At 42.7% G+C, this 19656-nt stretch overlaps 1 protein-coding gene across 1 annotated transcript in view; it reads left to right on the forward strand.

Moving 5' to 3' along the window:
- KCNQ4 (potassium voltage-gated channel subfamily Q member 4) overlaps positions 1 to 19656 on the forward strand; it is a 127209-nt gene that overhangs the window by 85862 nt on the left and 21691 nt on the right. Inside the window, 5 exon segments of the mRNA XM_032228518.1 lie at positions 1558 to 1733; positions 5628 to 5753; positions 7016 to 7126; positions 8821 to 8916; positions 15859 to 15947. Of these exon segments, the coding sequence (XP_032084409.1) occupies positions 1558 to 1733; positions 5628 to 5753; positions 7016 to 7126; positions 8821 to 8916; positions 15859 to 15947 (598 nt within the window).

The raw sequence follows: 19656 nt of genomic DNA on the forward strand, positions 1-19656 counted from the left end.
GGCTGATGACTTCAAAGTATGTAACATTTCAACTCCAGTTATTTGCAATTATTTGAAAAAGCTGCTTGTGTTTAAATTCAGCAACACCTGGAAAGTCCATCTTTGCAGAGTTTCTTCTCTGCCCTGAAGATATGTAAGTTATTATCACCTGAATCTGCCTCACTCAAAGTCATCTGAACTATGCAGATCATGGAGTTTGTATAACCTCAAGCAGGCATCTGATCTCTTTTTCCATTTGAGCAGCAGACGCATTTGGCCAACTTGGTCTCCATAGGAACTAAATGGGTTTGGATCTATTTGGGACTTGGCTGGGACAGGACCAGGGAACATCAAGGCTGAAGGTTAGACAAAGAAGTTGAGGGAAACAGCAATGGGAAACCACTTCTGTATCGTCTCCAAAACACTAACATAGCTTATCCATGAATCCTCCAGGAAGTGGTGGTTGAAGAAGAATTGATTCCATGTTCTCTTTAAATCAGAGAAAATAGGTGGAATGGACTGGGAGCAGGATATTTTGGGGGCCAGGATGGGAAGACACCTTCTCCCCATTGCTGTGGTCAGTGGTTGGATGTTGCCGGTTTAACAACCGGTTTGGTGAGTGTGTGCTTTGCACGTGCCTAAAGTGCTTGCACACAGCACTGAAAATGGAGCATTTAGAAGCTCAGCTGCTTATCTTCCAAGCCAGCAACAGTAAGTAGAACAGCAAGAGGGGGGGGGGATCAGATGTGTTGCATGATAGGAATGAGCTAGAGAGCAGGAAATAAAGGACAGGATAGGTTGGTGTGGGTGAGTGGGACCAACCGATCATCGGCGGTACTGGTTTGCTCAAACTGGTCTGAACTGGCTGAATACCATCTCTGTCTGTGGTCATCAGAAAAGCTTGGATGCCAGAAACACACCTGGTCCCCCAAGATCAAGTGAATTATCTCCTTCTCAAGCCTGGGTTTGTCCTTCTGATAGTTCTGGGCATAATTGTTAAGAAAAGCCTTATTTCTACCCAGCCTTTAACTCCGAAGAGGTTTTAGAAGACTGAATGTTTTTGTTGTGCAAAAACCTTGATGTAATCTCAGATACCTCTACTCCGTGATACGGTTATAGAGATGGCGCCTTTCATCTCCCAGTTGCCATTTTCCTTCTGTTTAGGCATGGTTCCGTAGATACCCAGACGCTATTTCAGACCACCATTGTTTTTGACTATTGATTTTGAATCCTTGTCTGATACTTAGGTCCACCAAGCTAATCTATATTTTAAGGTTCCCCAGGGATTTCAGAAATACCCAAATGGCACAGAAGAGCAACCTTGTATTGTGGAGAACACCATGTTTTTCATCTGCTTTTATAATTCAGAGGCACCATCTTTATAGAGGACAACTCCCATAGAAGACAACAAGTGCAAGGGTTTGCTTGATCGAATGGTGACTTTTAGCTTTTGTTTAAAGGTTGGTTTCTTTGCTTTGCACCCGAGGAACTGATGTCTGGGCAATGCACCCATCAAGCTACGGCTTAGCTCACAGATTGTAAGTTGCCCTCTCTTTCCTTTCTCTTCCTGTGCTTCAGATTTCATCGTCTTTATTGCTTCTCTGGCCGTCATTGCAGCTGGCACCCAGGGGAACATCTTTGCTACCTCGGCCCTACGCAGCATGCGCTTCCTGCAGATCTTACGCATGGTGCGCATGGACCGCCGTGGCGGTACTTGGAAGCTTCTTGGCTCAGTGGTCTATGCCCATAGCAAGGTGAGTCCCTGGAGGCCTACCAGCCCAAGCAAGGTATAGGAATCTGCTCTCAGAGATGGAAATAAAGACACTTGCTTCTTATTCTATTTCCATCTTGGGAGAGGGAATGGCAGGGAATTGAAAGGACTGAACACAACGTGATTCTCCCTATATCTGCTTCATCCCAGAAGAAGTTATTGTGTAAAAGCAGAGAAGACTGGAGGATCAATAGCTTTCCAGAGTTTCCAGAGACACTGTTGGCCACACTGGCCAAGGGCTGCTGGGAAATGTAGTTCCACAGAGCTCTGGAGGGCCACCAGTGCAAAGCAGAGGGATTCCCGATGATTCCACATTGAGATCAGGAAGCAGCAAGTTCTACAGCAAAATGTCACAGGTTTTCTTTCTTCCAGCAGGAATCTCCATGCTCATATTTAGGTCAACCTATTATGCTCTTTTCCAGAATGCTTTTTTTTTTAAGGGTTATCGTCATCCTCATCTGACAGGATACTTCCCATACCCCATTTTTTTTTGTTCATTTGACACTCAGTGTTTCCCAGTTAGCAATTACTTCCAGCCCTTATTAGACTATAAAGAAAGAAACAATGGCTTCATGAGTTGATTTTAAAAGTTATTGTTGCATGCAACCCATGGATCTCTTGTGCATGGGACTGTCTGTCTTTTGAATGACTGTGTTCCTCTTTGGGTTCCCTTCTCATTGATAATCTCCAGTTAGGTTGGCAGATGATGGTTGGAGTTGGCAAAGCAGAAGATGAGGACTACACAAGAGAACCATTTTGGAAACACAGTTTCCAAACAGTGGCCACCAGTCAGCCAGCAGGAGTAAAATAGAAAAAAAATCCATTATGAAAGATCAGGAGAAAAAAGACTTCAACCTCTGCATGCATATTTATTTATTTTATTTATTCATTTATTTAGTTCATCAAACGTGCACAAGATAGCTAGTATAAATATAAATATGGAAACGAACAAAAGAAATGAATACAAATAAATGGGGACAGTAGGACCGGGACGTTAGGCATGCTGGTGCGCTTATGCACACCCCCTTTACAGACCTCTTAGGAATGGGGTGAGATCAACAGTGGACAGTCTTAGGTCAAAATTATGGGGGTTTGAGGATGTAACAACAGAGTCAGGTACAGCATTCCAGGCAGTGACCACTCTGTTGCTGAAGTTGTATTTTCTGCAATCGAGTTTAGAGCGGTTTACTTTGAGTTTGTATCTATTGTGTGCTCATGTATTATTGCAGTTGTGCTCATATATTATTGCAGTTGAAGCTGAAATAGTCATTGATAAGTAGGACATTGTGGTAGATAATTTTGTGTACTACGCTTAGGCCAGACTGTAGGTGGCATAGTTCTAGGTTGTCCAAGCCCACAATTTCAAGCCTGGTGGCATAAGGGATTCTATTGTGAGCAGAGGAGTGGAGGACTCTTATTGTGAAATACCTCTGGACTCTCTCAATTGTATTAATGTCCAATATGCAGTGTGGATTCCAGTCAGACGAGCTGTATTTGAGAATTGGTTTGGCAAAGGTTTTGTATGCCCTAGTTTACAGTACAATATTACCAGAGAAGAAGCTTTGCAAGATTAGGTTGACAACTCTTAATGCCTTTTTGGCAATGCTGTTACAGTGAGCTCTGGCACTTAGATCGTTTGAGATGAGTACTCCAAGGTCCTTGACAGAGTGAGGGTTGCCTACGAGGCCATATCCGCCCAGCTTATATTTGGTGTTCTGATTTTATGATTTATGGATGTAAATTCTTCCTGGTTATAGAAACTGATCTTTGTCAGAACTAGATTGCTTATCTCTGCAATGCTGTGACTTATTTACTCCACGTGGGTCCTGTTTATGCAGAGAAGCATCCAGTTCTTGAGAGGAAATGATTGAGATTTCCTACAGGTATCTCTAATGAGGTTCATGCCTCTTTGTAAGGAAGCTAGCTTTCATATTGACTGTCTTTCATTGTATTTTGCAGTGCCCCCTCCCCCTGCATCCCCGTGCCCGGGCTGTGTATTTCTAGGTGTGTGGTAGAAAACATCCAATGGTTCTCTAGGACCAGTGGTGGGATTCAAATAATTTAATAACTGGTTCTCTGCCCTAATGATCAGTTGGGTAGGTGGGGCTTGGTGGTCATGTGGCTGGGTGGGTGTGGCCAACTCAATGTCACTCACATCGATGGGCGCTTCACCTTAGCTGTTACAATGTAATAAAGGTGAACTGAAAAGGCAGTTTCTGTAAGCAGGGCAATGAAGATGAGGCTAGAAACAAAACCAGAATGTCTCCTTCCTGACTTCCTTACAGGATTAGCCCTGTAAAGTGGGAAAAAAACAAAAGGAGATTTCTTCCAACAACCAGTTCTCCGAACTGCTTAGACAATTAACAACCAGTCCTCCAGAATAGGTGCGAAATGGCTGAATCCCACCACTGTCTGGGACCCTGAAAAGATGGACATGCAGTTATTGCATCATCTTGAGAAAGCTCAACTAGAAAACCTGTACTGAACAGGGATTGTGTAAGTGTTGTGCAGGTCTGATTGGGTCTCTCCGTAAGTGTGACAGTCTCTACAAAGTGAAGTCAATTAGAAACAGACAGATGAAAATAGAGCAAGCAACATTAGAGCTCCCTAGGGAAAGCTTACAATATTCAAATGCCCCAGGGAATCCCCAGGTGTGTGTGTGTGTGTGTCTGTAGTAATACAAGAATGTTCCATGATTCAAGCAGATGGTCCTTTAAAAAAAATAAAGTGACCTTTTTTATTTAGCCCTGTATCATCAATCATTTTATTAGTACGAGGGATGAAAGGAGACAGGGTCAATCAGTTGGCATTCATGTCCAATTCCCAACTCCACCTAGCTATCCAATAACCCTGTCACTTCTACTGGCATCTTATCCTACCTGCAAATGCATGAATTCAGTGTAGGAAAATAGAGGTGAAATGGGGTTTATTAGCTCCTTTGTTCCCTTACCTTTCAGGTATGCAGACTGAACTTTGGTGAAGCCGTTGATATTTCCTTAGTTTTTCCAATAGGCCAGGGTGGTGGAATGGAGAAATTGGTGAATGGGACTAGAAAAGCTTGAGTCCATTTACAGCTTGGTACAGGTAGTCCTTGACATACGACCACAAGAGAGCTCCAAATTTCTGTTGTTAAGTGAGACATGTTTTAAGGGGATTTTGCCCCATTTTATGACCTTTCTTTCTATGGTAGTTAAGTGATTGCTGCCATTGATAAGTCAGTAACCCAGTTGTTAAGTGAATCTGACTTCCCTGCTGACTTTGCTTATCTGAAGATCCAGTGATAGGATTCAAAAAAATTTACTACTGGTTCTGTGGGTGTCAGTTAGTGGGCATGGCAGGGGAAGGATACTGCAAATCCCCATTTCCTCCTGATCAGCTGGGACTCAGGAGGCAGAGATTAAATGGGGGTGGGGCCAGCCAGAGGTGGTATTTGCCTGTTTTCTGAACTTTTCAAAATTTCCGCTACCGGTTCTCCAAAACTGGTCAGAACCTGCTGAATACCACCTCCGCGAAGGTCGCAAAAGGGGATCACATGATCTTGGGACATTGCAACCATTGTAAGTATGAACCAGTTGCTGAGCATCCAAATTTTGATCACACAATCATGGGGCTGCTACAGAGGGCGTAACTGTGAAAAAAGGCTATGAGACCCTTTTTTTTCAGTGCTGTTTGAATGGTCACTAAACAAACTGTTGTAAGTCAAGGACTACCTGTAGATCAAGCTGCCTTACAAGGGTGCTGCTGTGTGGGTGACATGGGAAGAAGGATACATTCGGTTTTGAGTTCAGAGACAATGGTGATGATCCATAGGCAGGTTTCTGTCCTCTCTCTTGGTTTCTGTTGCTGAAATCTCCTTTTCTCCGGTGGACTCTGGCAGGAGCTGATCACAGCATGGTACATTGGGTTCCTTGTCCTTATCTTTTCCTCTTTCCTGGTTTACCTGGTGGAAAAAGATGCCAATGAAGATTTTCTCACCTATGCAGACTCCCTGTGGTGGGGTACGGTAAGTGCGCCTCCTCTTTTTAAACAAAATCTGGCTTAGCAAGAGGAAGAACTGACATGGGAATGAATAGTAGGAAGCCATCAAAGACATCAGGATTGACACAGGATTGATTTGGGGCTGGATATCTGTGTCCCTATTTGAGACCTCTGGTTGTGTTGGAACTGGAACTCCTGGAGATGCCTCCAATGCTGAGTTGATGTCCCAACACATCAGGAGAAGATCAAGCTGCAGATGGCTGATCTTCAAGATATGGAAATGAGATAGACAGCTAGACTGGGAAACAAACTATGTATAGTATTTTTCAGCGTATAAGATGCTCCGAAGTATAAGACACACCTAGCTTTTGGAGAGGAAAACAAGGGGAAAAAATCTGTTTCAAAACAGCAAACAATACAGACAACAACACTGTTTGTAGTGTTACATTTCAGACTATACTTGTACAGATGCTGTTAAAACTGATGTGCTTTCTGGAAATATAGTTATTCTCTAACACAGAGGTCTTCAAACTTGGCAACTTTAACAAACTTAGCAGCTATGCTGGCTGGAGAATTCTGGGAGTTGAAATCCACAAGTCTTAAAGTTGCCAAGTTTGGGGACCCCTGCTCTAACAGGAAGAGAGTTATTTCCTTTGTAAGATATTTTTTCTTTTTTTCTATCAAGAACCCTGTGCCATGCCGGTACATTTTTAATTCAGATAAATAAATTGGGACAGGATTCAGGAACAGTAAAGGTAAAGGTAAAGGTAGAGCTGGGACATGGTGGCTCAGTGGCTAAGACACTGAGCTTGTCAATCAGAAAGGTCAGCAGTTCAGCAGTTCGAATCCCTAGCACTGTGTAACTGAGTGAGCTCCCGTTACTTGTCCCAGCTTCTGCCAACCTAGCAATTTGAAAGCTCATAAAAATGCAAGTAGAAAAAATAGAAACCACCTTTGGTGGGAAGGTAACAGCATTCTAGCATTTAGTCACGCCGGCCACATGACCACGGAGATGTCTTTGGACAGCGCTAGCTCTTCAGCTTTGAAACGGAGATGAGCACTGCCCCCTAGAGTCAGAAACGACTAGCACAAATGTGTGAGGGGAACCTTTACCTTATCCTTATAAGTTATTAGTTAAGATGTACTGGACCAAAAGTAATGTTTAAAACAAAGATGGGTATGTCTTTAACCAATTATATCTTACAGCAACACAAAATTTAGCTGCCTGCTGTAATGAAGCCCTAAGGAGAAGGTCCCTATACAAATTATCTGCTTCTGTGATTTCAGATCACACTCACTACTATCGGCTATGGGGACAAGGTTCCGAAAACATGGCTGGGCCGGGTGCTGACAGCCTGCTTCGCCTTGCTGGGAATCTCCTTCTTTGCCCTTCCTGCGGTGAGTCCCCATGAGAAGGAAGGAAGAACATTTGACTCCCTAGGGAGACTTAGAACTTAGACTTAAAATAACCATTTAACTGTAACTGTAAAATAATAATTACTTGTTATTTTAGTATAAGTGTTGTAATGTACACTAATCAGCATACGATGGACACATTGGTTCAGTGGCTAAGTCACTGAGCTTGTCGATCAGAAAGGTCGGCAGTTTGACATTTTGAAGGATATTGCAAAATCTCCATTCCCTCCTCCTCCTGGGGAAAGGATATTGCAAAATCCCCACTCCCTCCCCACTCTAGGCCCAGCCAGAGGTGGCATTTGCTGGTTCTCCGAACTACTCAAAATTTCCGTTACAGGTTCTCCAGAACCTGTCAGAACCTGCTGAATTTCACCCCTTGTCTCAGTTATACTCAATTCATAAGATTGTTTAGGGATCAGTGGTGGGTTTCAAAAATTGTTCGAACCTACTCTGTGGGTGTGGCCTCCTTTGTGGGAGTGGCTTGTCGCCCATGTGACTGGATGGGAGTGGCTTGCCACCCATGTGACCAAATATGAAGATGCCGATGACACTTGTCAGAACCACCTTAAATTACCTCACACACAGCACTGGCATGCATAAGAATATGATGTAAACTTGTTTTTTAAAAGGCATCTTTGGTTTGCATTAAACAACTTCAACACACGCAATGTTCTGATTGCACCACAGTAGTCATCCTTACCTTTACAGAGGCACTGAGTTTTATAAATATGAACATGATAGTGTAGAATAATCATATCCAAGGACCACTGGTGGGTTTCAAAAATTTTTGGAACCTCTTCTGTAGGTGTGGCCTGCTTTCCGGCTCCACTGGTGGAACCTCTTCTAAACAGTTCGGTAGATTTGGCGAACCGGTTCTACCAAATAGGTGCGAACTGGCAGGAACCCACCTCTGTTAGGGATAAAAAATAAGTTGTGATCTGAATTACACAACCCCGAGCCGCTTAGAGAAAAGGAAAAAGGCTCTTTGAATTTGATTCCTGGTGATTACACGAATGCATGTGTTTAATGGTTTGTCATTAATCTCCTTCTGGGGTATTTTTAAACTTTCTAATGTACTCCATAGTCTTGGGGTAACTCTCTCACTCAAGGAGTAACCAAGTTAGAGCCATCTTAGCTTTTTTTGAAATCAGCCCAAGTTACCTTTCTCAATAATGTCCAATTCTTGTAGATTGCTTGGACAAGTCCCGGCAATTTTCTTAACAAGGTTGTTTTTTTTAAAAAAAAATTGTTTGCCCTTGCCCCTTTCCTAGTGGAGAGAGAAAGTTACTGGTTTAAGGGCATCCAACTGGCTTTGTGTCTAAAGTGGGACTAGAATTCACAGTCTCCCAGTTTCTAGCTTGGTGCCTTCACCACTGTACCAAAGTGGCTGTCTCCAATCTAGCTAGCTAGTTGCTCTGTAGTTTTGGTCTTTTTTTTCCACAAAAAAAACGAGGAGGAGGAGAATTTCATAGTTGTGCACTGATTGTCCTTATGAGCTGGCTGTCTGGAAGGTCTTTAAGCCTCCAAGAAGATGCTGAAGCATTGGGAATCTCTTTGGCTTAGACATTTGACCTCTCAACAAATAGTACAAATTCCCCAATTTCTTAGAGCTTCTTTTTAGTTAGAATTTAACTGCTGTTTTGAAAAGTTTGTTGTTGCTTGTCTTTTTCACACAGGGAATTTTAGGCTCAGGGTTTGCTCTCAAAGTCCAAGAGCAACATCGACAAAAACATTTTGAGAAGAGAAGAACACCTGCAGCAAACTTGATCCAGGTGAGTAAGAAAGGAAGATTCTGGATTCCCCACCCTCTCTTTTTTCCTCCTTCTCTCCTTGTTTAAAGAATGTGTTCAATGCTAGAAGCCAAGGAATGTTTGAATACGTTTCTTTCCTCAAGCAATTGCAAGTTTGTGCTCTGTAGCTCCATTCCATAACTATCAGATTATATTAACAAACTCATGTATATTTAGGAAAAGCACAGCCTCTTTAAAGTATTGCATCTATAATGATGTGCCTACACATGCATGTCTGAATGCGGTGGCGGGCATTTCTCGCCCTCTCTAGCACAGTGTTTTTCAACCTGGCAACTTGTAAGATGTGTGGACTTCAGTTCCCAGAATTCTCCAAACCCTATGGCTGGCTGGGGAATTCTGGGGCTTGAAGTCTACATGTCTTCAAGTTGTCCAGGTTGAGAAACATTGCATAGCAGATATAGCAGTTGTTGTTAGTTGCAAAGTCCTGTTCAACCCATGGACAATGTTCCACCAGGCCTTCCTGTCCTCTACCATCCTCTGGAGTCCATTTAAGTTCACGCTGAATGCTTTGGTGTCTCCATCCAGCCACCTCATTCTCTGTCATCCCCTTCTTCTTCTGCCCTCAATCGTTCCCAGCATGAGACTCTTCTCCAGTGAGTCCTTCCTTCTCATTAGGTGGCCAAAGTATTTGAGTTTCCTATTCAGGATCTGGCCTTCTAAACAGCAGTCAGGGTTGATCTCCTCTAGGATAGACCAGTTTGATTGCCTTGTAGTCCAAGGGAGTTCAAAGGCCTCCATTCTTTGGCACAACTTATGAGGTACACTGCCACAATTCTCTTTCTTTGAATGAAAATTTGCTTTCTTCAGGAGAAGAGAATTGACAAAGCTCCATTCTTCTCTTAGCAGTTCAGTTGGCAGCTGGCACATGCTAGAGGTATGTGGTTCTATCTATTATCTGTACTGAAAGGTTTAGGTTTGATTGACAGGTCAGATTTACACTTTCCTGTAGCTCTTTCATTCCTGAATCTCGCACTTGGGATAGGACTACAGGAGGAGATGGAGACTCAGTAACATCTGTAAAAAATAAGTTATCCTTTTTCCTGGCAGACCTGGGGAAGGATCCACTGCCCACTTGTTAACCCTACAAGCGATGGTGAAATTCAAATTTTTTTACTACCGGTTCTGTGGGCATGGCTTGGTGGCTGTGGCGTGGCTTGGTGGGCGTGGCAGGGGAAGGATACTCCAAAATCCCCATTTCCTCCCAATCAGCTGGGACGCGGGATGCAGAGAATAGATGGGGGCTGGCCAGCCAGGGATGGTATTCGCTGGTTCTCCAAACTACTCAAAATTTCCACTACTGTTTCTCCAGACCCTGGCAGAACCTGCTGATTTTCGCCCCTGCCTACAAGATAGATGAGAGTAAAAAAGAAGGCTATGTAGGTGCAGCCATCTTGTTTTTTGTTTCTGCACATACGCAGAACATTTTTATTGTATTGTGCATAGGTGCACAGCGCAAGCCAAGTGCGTACTTGCGGCGTGCCCAGGAGCGAACCCACAATAGTGACTTACGGAACCCACCCCTGGTGCTTGCCCACCTCCATCAATGTAAATTAAGGGGGGCTTGCCTGAAATGTTTTCTCAAGTTAATTTCTTGGCCTGGTTTCAATTTGATCGTTACTTTGGTGGCAACCTTTTCTTCTGTTCTTCAAAGCCATTCCTCACCCCCTCTGCTCATTGCCATGGGAAAGCTCTACCTTCTCTTCCCACTTGCATAAACACCTTTATCCGCCTTAAGTACAGACCCTGCTTTTAGCTCCATACCCAGCCTTCCAGTGAGAACACCTTCAGCAGCAGGGGCCACTTTAGGTGGGAAAGTAACAGTGTTCCGTGTGCCTTCAGCATTTAGTCATGCCGGCCACATGATTACGGAGATGTCTTCGGATAGCACTGGCTCTTCAGTTTTGAAAAGGAGATGAGCACCGTCCCCTAGAATCGGGAATGATTAGCACATATGTGCGAGGGTAACCTTTACTTTTATCTTTACCATAAATAAAGAGTACACTGGCATAATCTATTGCTATTAAGGTAAACCATAAAATCCAATAAAACTGTGGGGTTTTATTTATTTGTTTGTTTGTTTGTTTGTTTGTTTGTTTATTTATTTATTTATTTATTTCTATCCCACCTTTATTAGTTTTATAAATAACTCAAGGTGGCAACATATCCAACAGACCTTTGTCCATCTATTTTCTCTCTCTGAAATCTCATTACTTTATCTGATATTTTTTTTCCTAATGTGGCAATTAAAGAGGCATTGCTAATCCGCAATTCAATCATTATGTAGACTTTTCCAATGTTGCATCGTTATTGTTTTGGCTGCTGCTAAAATTAAATAGATAATTATCAGTTCTTTATTTTTAAGCTTATGGTTTGGTCCTGTAGAGAAGTCTAATAAGCCTAATGCTGAAGAGTGTTCAATTCTTTGCTTAGTGATGAAATTTGCAAAATCTGCAAAAAATAAAAAATCATCAAAGATATATCACACGATCATCACAAATTAAAAAATTACTGGTTTTTTTTTTTCTTTGACAACCTCTTCAGCATTTGGAAGAATAATTGCAAAGCATCCTCTTCTACCGCTGAGCAAGTAAATTTCTAAAATTTCCTTGGAAGTCATCCTGACCCCCTGCCTTCCTCCAAAAGTAGCTGAGACCCTGAGTTAGCAGTTTGCTTCTTCTTTTTTAAAACAATTTTTTTCTAAAGAGAACATTTTACATAAGATTTAGAAAGCTATGGAAACATAAAGAAGAAAGTAGAAAAAAAGGAAGTTATAAAAAACAAAATAACAAGGGACGATAACAAAAGAAAAAGAAAGATAACTAAAGAATCTTCTTCCCTCGCTCAATTGTATTAATGTCCAATATGCAGTGCGGGTTCCAGACAGATCAGCTGTATTTGAGAATTGGTTTAGCAAAGGTTTTGTATGCTCTTGTGTGCAGTTCAATATTACCAGAGAAGAAGCTATGCAAGATTAGGTTAACAACTCTTAATGCCTTTTTGGCAATGCTGTTACAGTGGGCTCTGGCACTCAGATCATTAGAGATGAGTACTCCAAGGTCCTTGGAAGAGTGGGGGTCATTTATGAGATCATATCCACCCAGCTTGTATTTTGTGTTCTGATTTTTTTTTGCCAATGTGTAAGACACAGCATTTGTTGGTTGAGATTTGGGGTTGAGTCAAACAAGTGAAATTGCCTATTAGCCCTGCCACCTTCACAATCCATTGTTTCATTATGAATATTTTCTTATTCTTCCATCTTTGAGTTATGCTTTGTGCAGTTCAGGGGTAGATATAGCACCACTCACTCAGCCCCATCCTAAGCCATGACCTCCTTTCCAGCCCCATTTCCTTCCCCAGCCACAAGCTCAAATCCAAATCTTCTTTTCTGGCTTCTCTTTCATTGGCTTTGCACTCTTTATTGAAGAATTACTTCTGATCCGACAATATTCTGCCCTATCATTCTCCTGTCAGGATTGGTTCCTTTGCTATTGTGGTCAGAAAGATGGAACTTTTGACACCACATTATCTCTGTGGTCCAGAGGATCCACGCAACAAAAGGTCTCCTTCTGGCAGCCTTGCCCTGCCATTCAACTCCTGGGCTGAGAGGCCTCCAACAACAGCTGGAAATGGATGGTGGGCAAGACAAAAGGGATGCACGCAGTTGTTTTGGCACACAAAACTATCTTAGGGACACAGCTCTGCCCTCCTCTTTCCTGAGTGAGGATGCTGTCCTCTGCCCATCTGATACCGCTGGCCAATTCACACAGCCCTCTTTTCCAGAGCAGATGAAAGGTCAGGATATGCCTGCCTGCTCTTTCTCTTTGATAATTAATCTCTAATGGAGTTCCCCCCACCTTCCCTCAATCAGCCAGAAAAAACTCAGCAGAAGCAGCTCCACATTTAGAATGGCTGTAATGAGAGAAGGGGAGGGAGGGGGAGAGAGGAGAGAGAGAAGGGGAGGGGAGGGAGGGGAGGGAGGGGAGGGAGGGGATGGAGGGGAGGGAGGGAGGGGAGGGAGGGAGGGAGGGAGGGAGGGAGGGAGGGAGGGAGAGAGAGAGAGAGAGAGAGAGAGAGAGAGAGAGAGAGAGAGAGAGAGAGAGAGAGAGAGAGAGAGAATGAATGAATCCAAGACCAACTTAGATACTCAAAACTGCCCTCTAACAGTCTTTTAGAGGGCAGTTAACAGCTGAGCTTCAGAACTATGGGAAGTAAGGAGGATGTTCATTGGGTGCAGGCTAGAGTAGGCTAGTTTTATAACATTTTTATGTTTTTGTGTAGCTTTGTGAAATGAGATTAGTTGTGTCAAGTTGGTGGTGTAAAAGTAGCATAAACACATAAACAAACATACAGAGAACTGTTTATGGGAACAAAGGCATGGAAAGGACACTAATATGTTGCCCCTTGACTCAAACGTCTGTGATCTGCTTCTATCACTCAAAATACTCCCAAATTTTTAACTTGCTACTTACAAGCCCCCAAAAATCAAAGCTGAGTGTATGTTTCTAAGAAGAGACATAGATATGGCTCTCCATTAGGGGTTTCTATCCACATTGGCCTAGATCAGTGATGGTGAACCTTTTTTGGCTCTTGTGCCAAAAGCAGGAGGAGCGCATGGGCTCTGTGCACGGATGTGCCACACCCATAATGCAATGTACACAACCCCAGCGTGCATGCACGCATGATCAGTGCTGCCCCCTTTTTGGCGTGCTTTTTTCACCCTCCCCAGGATCCAGAGTCTTTATAGGAGCCTGGGGAGGGCAAAAACAGCCTCCCCTCCCCAGAGGCCCTCTGGAGGATTCAGGAGCTCCAGAGGGCAAAAAACCGACCCTACGAGCAAACCAGAGTCACTTCCGGTTTGTCCGTAGGGCCATTTTTAGTCTTCCGGAACCTTCAGGAGGCTTCCCTGACAAATGGCTCGGCATACCATCTGTGAATCCAGATTCCATTAGTTCTCCAGCTTCTAAACATGTTTTAGTTATCACATCTGTATCTCAGCGTTCCCCCCAAAGAAACTTAATAGAGTTTTATATTTATGGAACACCCCAGGTGCAATCATCTCCATGGCTTTTGTCTTGACTTGTGTCCTCCAAGTGGTGTGAAATGAAGACCGCCTAGTGTTGAGATGTTGAAAGAAATGAAGCAGGATTTTCTGGTCTTGTTGGTTGGGAAGATGGGAGTTGTAGGGCAAAGCTTCAGGAGATGCACCAACTTCACCCATCTCTGTGATAACCCCTACTTAATAGGGGTTTTGTTTGAGTCCAATTCAGAAAACACAGTAATTGACAAGGTCATGTAGATTTTGTCAAACTCAAGGGAAAAAAGTTTGTCTCCACTTTTGACCTGTGTACTATAGTCTGTGGATTTCTGATTTAGAAATATCCAATCTGGTGGATATTTCTACCCTCCACTACAGGACGTGTCACAATAATATTTATTCCTTTTCCCTTCCTAGTATTTAACTTGGTTTCACATACTTACTGACAATCAACCTAGCCAATGGATACCACGTACCCTCTTAACAGGCCTGGGGCTGACGAGTTCCCGTCCCCGCTCGAATTGTGTGGCTGTTGATAGTTTTTAAATTCTTTCTGTAGTTGCTTGTTTGTTGTTTCCTCTTGTCTGCATCCCCTACCTTTGGTTTGTGAGCCGCCCTGAGTCCCTCCGGGAATAGGGCGGCATATAAGTGCAATCAAATCAAATCAAATCAAATCAAATTAACTATGATTTCATGAGCACTTCTATCCAAAGTCATAGCCTAGGTTTTACAGTGACAAGATTAGGATGAAGATCAACCTGGTTAATTCACCATAAGGAGGATGCTGATTAGAAGAATGGAAGAAAAAAGCACCAGGCACCAGGATCCTGGTTTGTGAAAATGGCCCTGTCTTCACTACATGATGAGCAGCATCACTATCCCAGTTCTGTTTCTTTTGGTGCCAGTTCACTATTTCCTCCAACTCTCCTCCTGCTCCTAAATTCTCTATACTGACAGAAAAACCAGCAAAGAGAACAATAGCAATATTTCATGCTGATTTTTTAAAGTATTTATTAAGGGACATGAAGCTGGATTCTGCCGTTGCTTTAAGCTATTGCGTCTTTTGAAATTTGTCATAGTTATGAGTTGTATTTTTGTCATCTTTACTTATTTGACTTCTTGATAAGACTCCCCTTATGATGTGTTTAAGGATGATGGTGACTGATGATGACAAAAAGGAGCTCACTGGGGAAAATACTGCTTGTATTTTATAGACAGGGCTAGGGTTTAGCTAGCTAAGGCCATTATGCTTTTATTTGAAGCTTTTAATCTTTTAATTAAATTCTTTTTAATTCACGTTCTGACTATACAATTGTCTCTGGCTGTACTATGCATATGACCTTGTTCCTTGGCACGTCTAAGTCTTCCCTTGTTGATCTTTCACCAAGGAAATGCATCAAACCAGAAATGCAAGGGCTGGGATTGGGGTCCACCATCCAAGGCACCATACTTACCTGCTTCAGAGGTGGCATTCAGTAGGTTCTGACCAGTTCTGGAGAACTGGTAGTAGAAATTGGGAGTAGTTCAAAGAACCAGTAAATATCACCTCTGACTGGCCCTGCCCCATCTATTCTCTGCCTTCCAAGTCCCAGCTGATCTGGAGGAAATGGGAATTTTGCAGTATCCTTCCCCCAGGAGTGGGGAGGGAATGGAGATTTTACAGTATCCTTTCCCTGCCACCAAGCCATGCCCACCAAGCCACACCATGCCCACCAAGCCATGCCCATGGAACTGGTAGTAAAAAAAAATTGAATCCCACCACTGACCTGCTTTGTTAAGGCTGGGTGGAGACATTAGAAGAAGCCCTCTTAAGTTGGTCTATCTCTGGCCTCTCTCTATCTTTCTCCTGTTCTTCCTCCTTGATTTAGGCTGCTTGGCGCCTCTACTCCACAGACATCAACCGATCCTACCTGACTGCTACCTGGTGTTACTACGACAGCATGCTTCCATCTTTTAGGTATGTGTGAAGTTACATTGGGGGTTTGGAGGGATGGCAGGCAGTTAGAGCTGGGGGCAGGTGTTCCTTGGGAATCATGACCAAGGAAACAGAAAGAGCAAGTTGATGGAAGTTGCAACGAGATGGACCGCAGTTGGGAAAATAGATCAGAGAGAGTCAAACTTGTATGAGTAATTGGTAGGGTTGGGGTTAAAAGTATGCCTCTTTTGTCTACTCTGGTTGCTGCCACATTTCCAGGGAAATTTGTGAGTCACTTTAAAGGAGAACAGGGCAGAAAAATTAATGGGGATTGTATGGTGGCCTGGCATCTATCCCATGGTAGATTGTGGATATTTGGTGCCTGATATTCTTGTGTTGGTTCAAGGTGAGTATCAGGCAACCTTAGCATCTGCTCACAATCAAGAATGCTAGATTCTCTCAGAGTCTAATTAATTAAATTTTCAGAAAGGAAAGCAGAATTAGGTTATAGACTTGTGGAAATTGGATGCACGTGTCCTTTAGCTTCTTTAATCCCATCTTCTTTCTAACTACCTTTTGATGGCGGGGAGACGTTGTTTCCTGCTTGCCAGATAGAGAAGTGCCTTTCATCGAGCCTTGCACTCCCTTGCAAGTGGCCATTGCTTTACATGGAACTCCATCAGTTATCCAATCCCATGTTTAAATCCCATCCATCAGGAGAAGGTGGTCGATCGATTATGCATCAGTGCAGAACAGGAACTGGCCATGGTGAAAGGACTAACCAATAAGGCGGATGCTTAGAAGATCCCTTCCTTTGAACCTGTTTGCTGGGTTTTGAATGTTCAGATTCCATGCCCTCTTCATAAGGCATCATAATTCCATCCACATCTTTCATAACATGTGATGTTTCCTCCACTCAAACTGGGCTCCAGGATCTTCTAGGTGGTGGAAGCTGCAATGGAGACTAATGGAGAGGTATGAGGGTAGGACTTGAGCTTTAATGGGAGCGTGATTCTGGATCTTTGCATACATGTAGACATGCATGGGGTCACATGCATATACATGCAGGGTAGAATGTTATTGTTAAGCATAATTGTTCAATCGAAAAGCTGACCTCTTGCAAGACTCACTTTGACCATGTTTTCATAGTTTCAAGCAGAGGCCTGTGGCAGCCCACAAGGATCTCTGTGTCTTATTTTTCTAAATGCATCTCCCTCTTTTCTAATATTTAGTACAGGAGAAGGTTCTCAGTTGTCTTCAACATAGAACAAGATGAAAATACAAAGGAAACAAATTCCGTGGAATCGAGCAACTATCTTCAAAAATCAAAGCAAAACTAAAGACCAAACAGGCAGAAGCAGCACAAAACTATTAAAAATGATTATTTGAAGGGGAAAGTTGTGGATTGAACATCCAAAGCAACTAGCAGAGGGGCTGAGTGGGCATCCTCAGGAATTTCATTGAGAAGCATTGAGAAGCATCTGTGGGAAGTGCTAACATCTGTAAAGTGACAGATGCAGCATCACAATGAAACATAATACACACACACACACACACACACATGTATATATGTATGTATGTATGTATGTATATATATATATGTATGTATGTATGTATGTATGTATGTATGTATGTATGTATGTATGTATGTATATGGGGTGGGGCTTCATTAGCGACACCATCCCTACTATCTTGGCGATTGTAATGCTCCTCCCATGGCCAAGCATCCCTGTCTTGGCAATTGTGTTTAAGTGGGGAGTTGGCTCAGCATCTCCAAGACAGATATGACTAATTGACTTTGAGAACATTATGTGCAAGAAGCTGATCTCACCAAAAGAACACCACATCATGTCCTTCCCCAGAGGTGGGACTTCAACTCCACTTCACCAGTTCATTCCTACTAGAACTGGAAACCACAATTACTTAAACTCATGGTTGTGTCCCTTATATAATAGAGGGAAACCTGTATTTGGAGGGTGTGAGTGTCCACCTGGGGAGAAGTCAAAATGTCAAGTTGGCATCTGCATGTAAAAAGGGGTGGAACTTGAATCATGCAGGCACGATAGACATCTTGACATTAGATCCTCCTCCAAGACCAGGAGAAGGAGATAGGAAGAAAGATGGAAGGGGGAAAAGTAAGTGAGAAGATATGTAGTAGCTCATGATTGGCTACTTTTGGCACACGGCTCTTCCCATGGATCTTTTTAATAAACAAGGAGACCAAGAAGATGACACCCTTGGTTTACTTCCATACACTTCCATGCCATACTACTACCGTGTGTGGCTTGGTGAATTACAAATTGCATTAACCAGTGTAATAAGGGAAGGGAAGATTCGCAGTAGTTTTGTTATCACTGGCTACACCTTCTCCTTATGTGGAAAGATGGTTTAATAGAAGAATCAGGATTCAGGAGGCCTATGCTGTCAGTTCACTTTTTCCATCTTTCAAAATATCTGACATTTTTTAGGGGAGGGAAGACATTAAAAAAAAAATATAATGCCAACCATCTTTGCCTCAAGGACTTTTGTCTGAATGTACAGGACCCTGGCTTGGAAGCTGCATCATGAAGTGTTTTGAATTGCAGGCTCATTCAGTGCTGAATGCAAATTTTGGGGTGTTTGACCAAATTCATTAGAAAAGTTAATATTTTTTTTTCCTGGAAGGCTACCGTTTCTGTACTAAGGGGAAATAATAAATTATGCAAAACCTGCCCTCTTTATGATGGTTAGTATTTCCTCAGTGGAAGCTTCCAAAGATTAACATTTGCTAAACATCAGGGAGAAGAATAGAATAGAATAGAATAGAATAGAATAGAATAGAATAGAATTCTTTATTGGCCAAGTGTGATTGGACACACAAGGAATTTGTCTTTGGTGCAGATGCTCTTAGTATACATAAAAAGACAAGATATATTTGTCAAGAATTATAGGGTACAACAGTTAATGATAGTCATAGGATACAAATAAGCAATCAGGAAACAATCAATATAAATCGTAAGGATACAAGCAACAAAGTTACAGTCATGCAGTCATAAGTGGGAGGAGACATAAGAACGATGAGAAGACTGATAGTAATAATATAGAAATCCCATCTTCCCCTATTCAGTGGTTTGGTCATGAAATTGCACCCCACCTTTCTTTCTCTCTCCCTCCCCCCTCCCCCATATAGGATAGTCCATGAGCATCTGGCCATGGTATGGAGACCTATTTTCTTCCTTCATGGACATACCACTGATCTGGAGTAGTGATGTTTTAATGATGAACTATGGTTTCCACCCCAGTTTCACTGGTCCAAATGGGAGGTGTTATGAGTTGGAGGCTCTTTGTGTCCTCTGTAGAGAAACATCATTGTGAAAGAGGAAGACCCTCCTAGCATTTGCTTCAAATTACTTATACTTGGCCTGTGGATGCAGATAATTTTTAAAAGCAATGATGTGAAAGTCAATACTAGCAACTTAGCACCAGCAGCACATACTTATAAGTAAAGACCACTACCCACCAGTTGTGATTCCTAGATCGTTTTCTGGCCATACCCTTATATTCAAGGCCTATTGGCTATCCAGTACTCTTTGACTCTGACTCCTAAATTCAGATTCCGCTTGGCCCTAGAGTCAGAGATGGAGGAGATCTTATTAGCCCTCTTGTTGCTATTGAGTATAGCGAATCTAGATTTTTATTAACAGAAGAGAATGTTTGTAGCTCAAGACTGAACTGTAGGGTCCTTGGTGCTCTCTGACATATAGGACAAATA

This window comes from Thamnophis elegans, chromosome 12 (assembly GCF_009769535.1).
Source record: "Thamnophis elegans isolate rThaEle1 chromosome 12, rThaEle1.pri, whole genome shotgun sequence".
In the NCBI taxonomy this organism is placed as follows: domain Eukaryota; kingdom Metazoa; phylum Chordata; class Lepidosauria; order Squamata; family Colubridae; genus Thamnophis; species Thamnophis elegans.